This window comes from Pieris napi, chromosome 21, assembly GCF_905475465.1.
Source record: "Pieris napi chromosome 21, ilPieNapi1.2, whole genome shotgun sequence".
In the NCBI taxonomy this organism is placed as follows: Eukaryota; Metazoa; Arthropoda; class Insecta; order Lepidoptera; family Pieridae; genus Pieris; species Pieris napi.
This window is the reverse complement of record NC_062254.1, coordinates 7,892,159-7,900,453: the sequence shown is the minus strand read 5'-3', so window position 1 is coordinate 7,900,453 and position 8,295 is coordinate 7,892,159. Positions and strand designations below refer to the sequence as shown.

Below are 8,295 nucleotides of genomic sequence, written 5' to 3'. Positions count from 1 at the left end.
GAACACTCCACCTAAAAACAAAGAGTGCTGTGGGGAAGACCGAACTCGACTTCTTGTAAGAGATCTAGAACCTGAAAATGAAATTGTAAGAACACTATCTACACCCGATTTTGATTTACGAGAAGTCTACAGATATAATGGATATGAGCTCAAATATAAATTTAAGGAGATCATCCAGGATTCTTCACAATTGGAAGTTAATTGTCGAGCTGTCTGTGTGATTTTAAAATTAGAATCCGGTAAAGAAGTACAAAATTATAGAATTTTACCAGAGGGCATGCGTATAAATGATGCTGTGTGGAGAGTAGATGACGATGAACTAGTTGTAAACATTCCGTACGAACATAAAAACATAGAAATACCGGAATCCTGCCCTAAAGACAGCTTAAATCCCATGGATTTAGGAACACCTTTGAGTCCAGACTATCGTATGTACTGGTTACATCGGTATGGTGTTAATTTGGACAAGGGAAAAGCAGACAAATAAACAAATAATTTTGAATAAACATTAACTTTTCACCAAACAAAATTTTCCTGTGCCTGGATCAATGAATTGCACAGACCAATTAAATTGCAGATAAATTATTCTTAAAGTAATCATAAAGGTCAAAACTACAAATTGATATGATTTCATGAATGTTATGTTCGCTGCCATATCAGTGAGTTACTTAGACTCGTAACAATGTTTTGCTTACTTTGTTTGGCTTTGATCGTTTCGGTTGAATGTGGCTATCATTATCCTTTGAATAACGGGTTTAAATTAGCTGACAATGGGTATCACAAAGATGTAAAGGAACAAAAAGACTATGGAGAAGCTAAAACTGTGATTAACAACATAAAGTCTGCCAACGATTTAGTAAGTAAATTTTGCACAGACAATTACAATGTGAGAGAAATATACGATGATGAAGTGTATAGAATTAAATACAAGTTTCAAAATGATATAGAAGATTATATGACTGTAAAGATTAACCATAGAGTAGTTTATGTTGTTTTGAAAATGAAAAACGGCAGTGAAGTTAAAGACATTCGCATTATCCCTCAAGATTTAGAAGCAACCAATGCCAATTGGAAAATTGACCGTGAACATCTTATCGTTACTATTCCTTATAAAAATGAAAGAAATATTGAAGTGAGTGTATCGTGTAGAAAAACTATACAAAACCCAAAGCTTGTAGAAGTCCCATTAAGTCCGGATTATAGAGTTTCTGGGTATTATTATCGTTACAGATAAAATAAATACTAGCGGTGAGTATTTTCACAAAGTTATAACACATACATTTAATATGTAAATTAAAGTATGTAAGCATTCTATTCTATCATATAAAAAAACGATATATAATCTAATTGATACCCTCAAGAAGGTCGCAATTGATAACACCCAGCAAACATTTTCCTCTCGTCTCAGTTTTACTATAACCACGACGATGACGCTTCGTTTATTTCTATTTGCTTTAATTGTTTCTACTGAATGTGGATATCACAATTTAATGTCTGGTTACAAAAACAAATACAAAGGATATAAAAAATATTCCAAAGAACATTGCTGTCCAGATGATCCAGGCTACAACGTTATTAAGCATTTGGAATTAGCCGACAAATTATTAAAAACAAAGTGCACTAATTACCATAGCGTTCAAGAGGTGTATGACAATGATGTTTATAGAGTTAAATATAAATTCAAAAGAAACATAGAAGATTTTATAAAGGTAAAAATCAACTACAGGGTAATTTACGTGATAATAAATGGAGTGTCAAGTGAAATAAAAGACATAAGAGTGATTCCACCAGGACTTCAGACGAAAAATGCTACTTGGAGATTAGATAGTGATCTCCTTATTGTAAATATACCGTATAAATTTGAAAGGTTGACTGAAATACAAGCGGAATGCAAAGCAAAAAGAAAATATAGTTTTTTGACTGAATATCGCTACGGTTAATGGATATTTGTGAATAAATCATATTTGTTCTATAAAATGGCTTTTAATTAGAATGTGTGTTATGTGTAATTTTGATACGAAGTTGTTAGGACTAATGTATTTAGGCATTTAATATAAGATTAAGATAAGATTTATTTGACAAATAAATCAATATTATAGTAGCTACGTAAATTTTAAGGTATTTGTGTAAAATGTAGAAATGTGTTAATTAATAAATATTTACTGGTTTTAAGCCACTCTTTCTGTTTAATGTTAACAATGATAATACAAGGAAAATATGTAAGCCCAAGCTCTCAAGAGGAAAATTAGTTTCGCGTATAATATAAGCTTCTTTCTTCTTCTACACCTTTCTTTTCTGCGCAATTAATACGCGTGAGTCATACAGAAAAATTGTCCCATATCGTTACCTCAAATTAAAAACCGTATTTTGAAAAATTTAAATTGCCTGACACCCTTATTCCTGCGCCGTAAGATCCAAATTTCCCGTCGGCTTATTGAAAATGATGGCTCATCATCGGGAAACCCAGACAGAGGCAGACGGCGACAGTTTTCGTCATTCGTTATACACTCCTCATGCATTGCGCTTTAACAGCACTGCGCATGCCTTCTGTTCCTTTCTATGTCTCCCTCTAACGCATAGCATTTCAATATCTATCCCGTTCACTCCCGGGAGGGTCGATATATACGCTAGCTTCTAGGTACGCGTACATTGCCGTAGCCATACTAGTACGCAGGTTCGAAGCGACTAGAACATACGTCTAAGCAGTCGGATCCGGGAACGCAACACCGCGGCCGCAATGATGTCGCGTGCCGTGCTATTTATTAGTGTTTTTACCATAATATTGGAAGCTCTCAATGCTAGCCAGGTAAGATTAGATTAAATAGAATATAAAAAAAAGCATAAAACTGTATTATATATGTATAATCAATACGTAATCTGTAAAATTGACCGGCGGAAAACGCGATACCATAAAAGTTTTTTAGTCAGTGACGATTACTGGGTTTCGCTAAATGGTATATAGATTGCGTAATTATTTAATTACTTAGTTTAACGAATTTAAATTATTAAATCGTATAGTAGACGAAATATAATAGGTTATTTTATTCTTAATAACTTATATGTTAGAATAAATTAGCGATTGTATGACGTAAGAAAATACGCATTATGACGTAAAGTAAGCACGCCATTTCTTATTAGAAAAAGTTTTAGGCAAAGTAATATTCCTTTTCAATGAAGAATATTTTTACTAACTCATTTTCGATATTTTAGAATTCTGTATGTGCAGAACATACAGAATAATAACTGCTAATGTGGTGTTGACAGATATAGCTTTATTATTATGGCGTTCTTTTAATATTTAAATGAATGTTCTATAAAAAGATGATGAATCTTGCGCAGTTAGGGCGGGTCCGGTCACTATACAGTATACACTCTATAATAGAAATTATTATTTTTGAATAAAGCTAATATATTCAAGCTTTCTACATGAATAAGTTGAAGCTTTTCAATGCGGTTCAAAATCAAAATTCAAATCGTACTTCAAAAGAGGATTATTAAAGGCGGATTTAATAGCAATATTCCTTTTGCAATCGTTATTAGATTTGAAGTGGGCCGGGGTATGCAAATCAGGGTGCTCGCACCTGATGTAGATTAAGCTTTCGAGAACCCGAGCTTTAATATATTAATTTAAAATCCGTTCTATGTATGCGATTTAACGGTGCTTTTGATACATTATTACGGCGTCACATTTGCATGTATAAACAATTAAAAATATGGCAAATTTAAAAAATGCAGAAAATAATTATTAATAAAAAAAATCTTTGTTTAATTTAATTAGTTAATTTTTTAAATGTATGTTCGGGACCAAGTCAAGCCGTTACAGCACATGGTGTTATTTCTTAGTTTTTTTTAAATAGCAATATTAGATAAGAAACCCTTATGCCAATGACTTCGGCCGCTCGATGAAAGTTAAACTACTGTTTCTTCAAGACTTTATCCACCACTATACAATAAATTAAAGTCCACACAATTAAATTGCAGTTCTGAATATAAATAATTTATTTATCAAGCGATCAATACCGAAAAGTTCATCGGTAAATTGTAATACATATATATATATGTATATACAATAATTAAAACTGAACATTTCCTTAATCGAAAGATTTGGAATTGAGATATATTAAATAATATGATCAGACGTCTTTTTCTATCATCCTGGAGAGAGAAAGCAATCGAAGTTTAGAATTGGAGGTTGAAAAGGCCCTATTTATTTTTTGCTTCTAAATACGTAGTAAGAAATTAAGAATTCACAGTAAAGTAGCAGCAGCCAAGTACGGGTAAGTGAACTGAGTTTAAAAATAGCAAGTGATTGCATTTCTATCAAACTCAGAGAACAGATGCACCTTATAAATATACATGGGATTTTACATCATGCAATATTTATAGTACCTACTTATAACAATCAAATTATCATTTATATATGTAATATAACACTTATGAACGCCAATAAAAAATCTTGTAAAGTTACAATTAAGTCCGTCAGTTGATGGATTTTCCCTTATAGATTCTACGGTAATACACGAACGTCTAATACATCTTGCTCGCTTGCTTGTTTTTCTTCACCGAATGAGATTTATTTCGCATATAAGAAAAGTATTAATTAGGATTTGAATGCACGACTTCAATGTTCATCCAATATATAGTTCATGATTAAGAAGGGTTATAAAATATCTGATCTTTGATTTATTACATTATGAAAATATTGATTATCAACAGAATAATTGCACATCTGTTATTAAATGATGAAAAATTGATATTTTTTGTTATGTCAGGACAAAATTATACCTGAAAGAACTTTAAAACACCCAATTTATGTGAAAAGAGAGTAAGTGAACGAGCAAGACTGTCCTCAGTCAAAGTAGTGGATGATCTAACAAAAAGCATGAAACTGTAACACAAAAATTACAAGTATTTTAACTCTTTCGGATTGGCGTCTGCGAGATAAGTGCATTGTCGCTTCTCATTCACCGTTTATCCAAACTAAATGGGAAGAAAATCGCACTACAGGCTTTCAGAATATAATCCTGTTTCTCAATAAAGAAAATCCAAGCCGAGCAAAGCTTAATTGAGAATCGTGATGAATTATTCGTTGAATTTAAATTAATTTTTCGATTGGACAGGTCTGTTTAGGTTTGGGTATTCAAAACGTTTCTTTTATAAGCATTTTATTTCAAATCAATACTTTTATACCTGAATAAATAAACTAATGAGTGGAACAAACTGCTCTTAGCAGAGCGTCTTACATCACACATCTTCTGGTTTAATATTACCTGTTTTTGTGATTATTAAAGTGCTTTTTTAATACATTTCAAACTCAAACTCAAAATATCTTTATTCAAGTAAGTAACCAAGTACACTTTTGAATTGTCAAGTTAAATTAATTGTAAATTTACATTTACTACCAGTTCGCAAGTCAAGGGCGTAGAGCGGGTAAGAATAACTGGCAAAAAACTTTCCGCCACTCTTTTTAATCGCCAAGTATTTACCTCCAGCCAGAGGTAGTTAGATCCTGAGTTCAAGCGTGACAATATTTGTGTCGGGCCATCAAGCTTAGATGCCCCATGTCCCAATGTGGGGTTACACAATTTGAATAAGACACATTAAGAAAAAAATCAGAGCTATAGTTAAAAACTTATAAAAATTTAAAAGTAATTGAACGTTGAGCTTGTACCTATTCAACTAATTTAGTATGGTACTATTGTTCATGCCAGTTTGACCCTTAAAAATAAATATATTTAAACTCTAATCGGTTGTTGAACTAGTGCCGCCCACTATAGTTTAATAGACGCAGTGGGATGTGCGTTGGAGTGGAATCATGATAGCAAGTTCAGACTACTATGGAAATATTTGCATACAACATCTAAGGGAATATTAAAACCTTTTGCCTACTTATTTCTAGTGAAAGACCATATATATGGTATTTAGTTTTACTCATTAAGAACCGTGATTTCTATGGACGTGAAATCTAAAGGTTAAGTAAATTTAATATGCTATTTAAGTATTTCAAAAATAAAAAAAACAGTAAAACTCACCAATAAAATAACTCTTGAATTGGAAGAGGATACACACACAAAGGATTTTACCATATTATTATTACGACTAATGGTCCATCAAGAAAAGCCCGTACCAATTCTTTAAGGTCGGAAACGCACTCGAGAGCCCTCTGGCATGAGCGGCGTAATCACTTAACATCAGGTGAGCCAACAGCCCATTTGCCCCCTGTTCTAAAAAAAATCAGTGACTCATTAGGCTATTATTACTGTCATGAACCAAATAAGTAAGATTTAACGCTTTTGCAATTTTTTAAAATTGAAATATCTGCAATTTCAGTTGTTATACGGTATAAATTAAATATTAAAAACTAATTTAAATAATATAATTGCTTTGTGAATATTTGACGCGATACCGTTGATGTTATTAAAAGATTTAATCTAATCTCATAAAGTCACGTGTATGAACATTTCTGCAAGTCTAAATATAGCTGGGTAATCTTAATACTTATGTTGTTTGAATAGGTGTATATTTTCTACAATATTCTACAATTAACACAACACAGAAAATTAAGTTAAGAAGAGAAATTGACTACGAAAACTCTGTTTTAATATAACGAAGAAAAACAGAGGTTCCAGAAACAAATCTGCTGGTTGATTTTTGCAAATGGGCCGACAGAAGTATTGCTAATGTTATACGAGTATCTGTCTGAAATGTATATATGTATTAGTAACATTGTTAACAATCAATACGGCTTTACATATCAGAGTTGTACTTAGCGCTGTCTCGACTCTCAATTTAAGCCATAGATAATAGAAATACTTCGAAAGCGAACGAATTAAAACAACTCCTATAATTTACATTAATATTCTCACAACTGTTACAAATTAGTTAAAAACGAATTATGTACACACGTCACACATCACATGACTAATAAGATTAATAATAATTCAATCAAAATGTCTATTTTCTATTTTTGTCACCGATAAGAAATCGCTGAAATTCAGAATGTCGGATATCTTAATTTAAAATAATGCGCTACAACCTAATTTCAGTATTCTGTGCCTGACACAGGTTGTCGACTTTTCTTACGGTTTGTTCTTTCTTTTTTCTGTTAAATTCCGAACATAGACAGAAAGTTCATTGGTACACAGCCGAGTTACAAACCTACGACCACAGGGCCACAGTAATACCAACTGAAATCAACCAATTTGAATTATGTACAATACAACCTAGTCGAGGCTATATTTATGTTTTTGTTAATTATCGAATTGAACTTCGATATAAAAGTTTCATATTTTCATAGACGTGTTAATTAAAATACTTTTAATATAAGGGCACTGTCTGCTAAGTTAAGTCTAGACACTAGACAGACTGCATGCAATTAATAAAACAAGTTCGAGTAACTTTATTACAGAAATTTAACGTTACGATATTTTGCAAATGAAAAAACAAAAAAAAACGAATAGAACAAATATATTTTTCTAAAATTTTGAAGAGGTTAAATATACATAGGGAGATATAAGTACATTATATAGTTTTACCTATATTTAGCCAATATTCAAATGTACCAATTCTTGTGCTGATAAAATCGTGTTTTAATGAATTTTCATATTGACAACAAAAGTTATTTACGAGTTATTTATTTATAAGTTTTCCAACACTGATACATCGGTACAAGAAAAATAAAATACAATTTTAATGTGACAAACACTTATAGGCAAACACGAAGAGATAAAAAAAATCATAAAAACTAAAGGAAAATCGATTTCAAAGTGTAATTACGGATTTAAAGTTATCAACTAGATTATACTCGAATAAACAAAATTCATATTAATACTACATCAGATTATTGTCTGAAGGCACTGAACATCGTCTGTTTGTTCGCAAATACACCGATGTTAATTGAAGTTTGCATTCAGGATTATCGATAATTTCGCATTGAACTGTTCGATTTATATACTATTGAAATATAATAGAGTCTATTGAGGGATTTATTAAGTTAATCTAAGAATATTCAAAAGAATGCAGAGGTGACTATTTATTACTACAAAGAAATCTTTTACTTTATTTAATAATATTATTTTAAAGCACTATTTATTTATTTATTTCGTAATACTACAGCTAATAGAAATTAATAATAATAAAAAAAACAATTATAATTAAGATGGAATACATAATATTTATAAAAAGATTCAAACATTTTCAAGACAATAAAAATGATTTAATACGTTTAACTAAGTAATACCTAATTTTGGTGTACTCATGATGTGTCGCGCTATGGATATTAATTAATACTGCTTT

At 31.2% G+C, this 8,295-nt stretch overlaps 1 protein-coding gene across 3 annotated transcripts in view; it reads left to right on the top strand.

Moving 5' to 3' along the window:
• The first annotated feature begins 2,654 nt into the window (after positions 1–2,654).
• The window catches only part of LOC125060116 (amyloid-beta-like protein), a 122,184-nt gene continuing 116,543 nt past the window's right edge, over positions 2,655–8,295 (top strand). For 2 of the 3 annotated variants that reach the window (XM_047664842.1, XM_047664839.1), the window contains exon 1: positions 2,655–2,806. In XM_047664842.1, coding sequence (XP_047520798.1) covers positions 2,738–2,806 — 69 coding nt within the window. In that variant the 5' untranslated portion in view covers positions 2,655–2,737. The remainder of the gene's footprint in view (positions 2,807–8,295) is intronic. The other variant, XM_047664840.1, reaches the window with a different exon arrangement.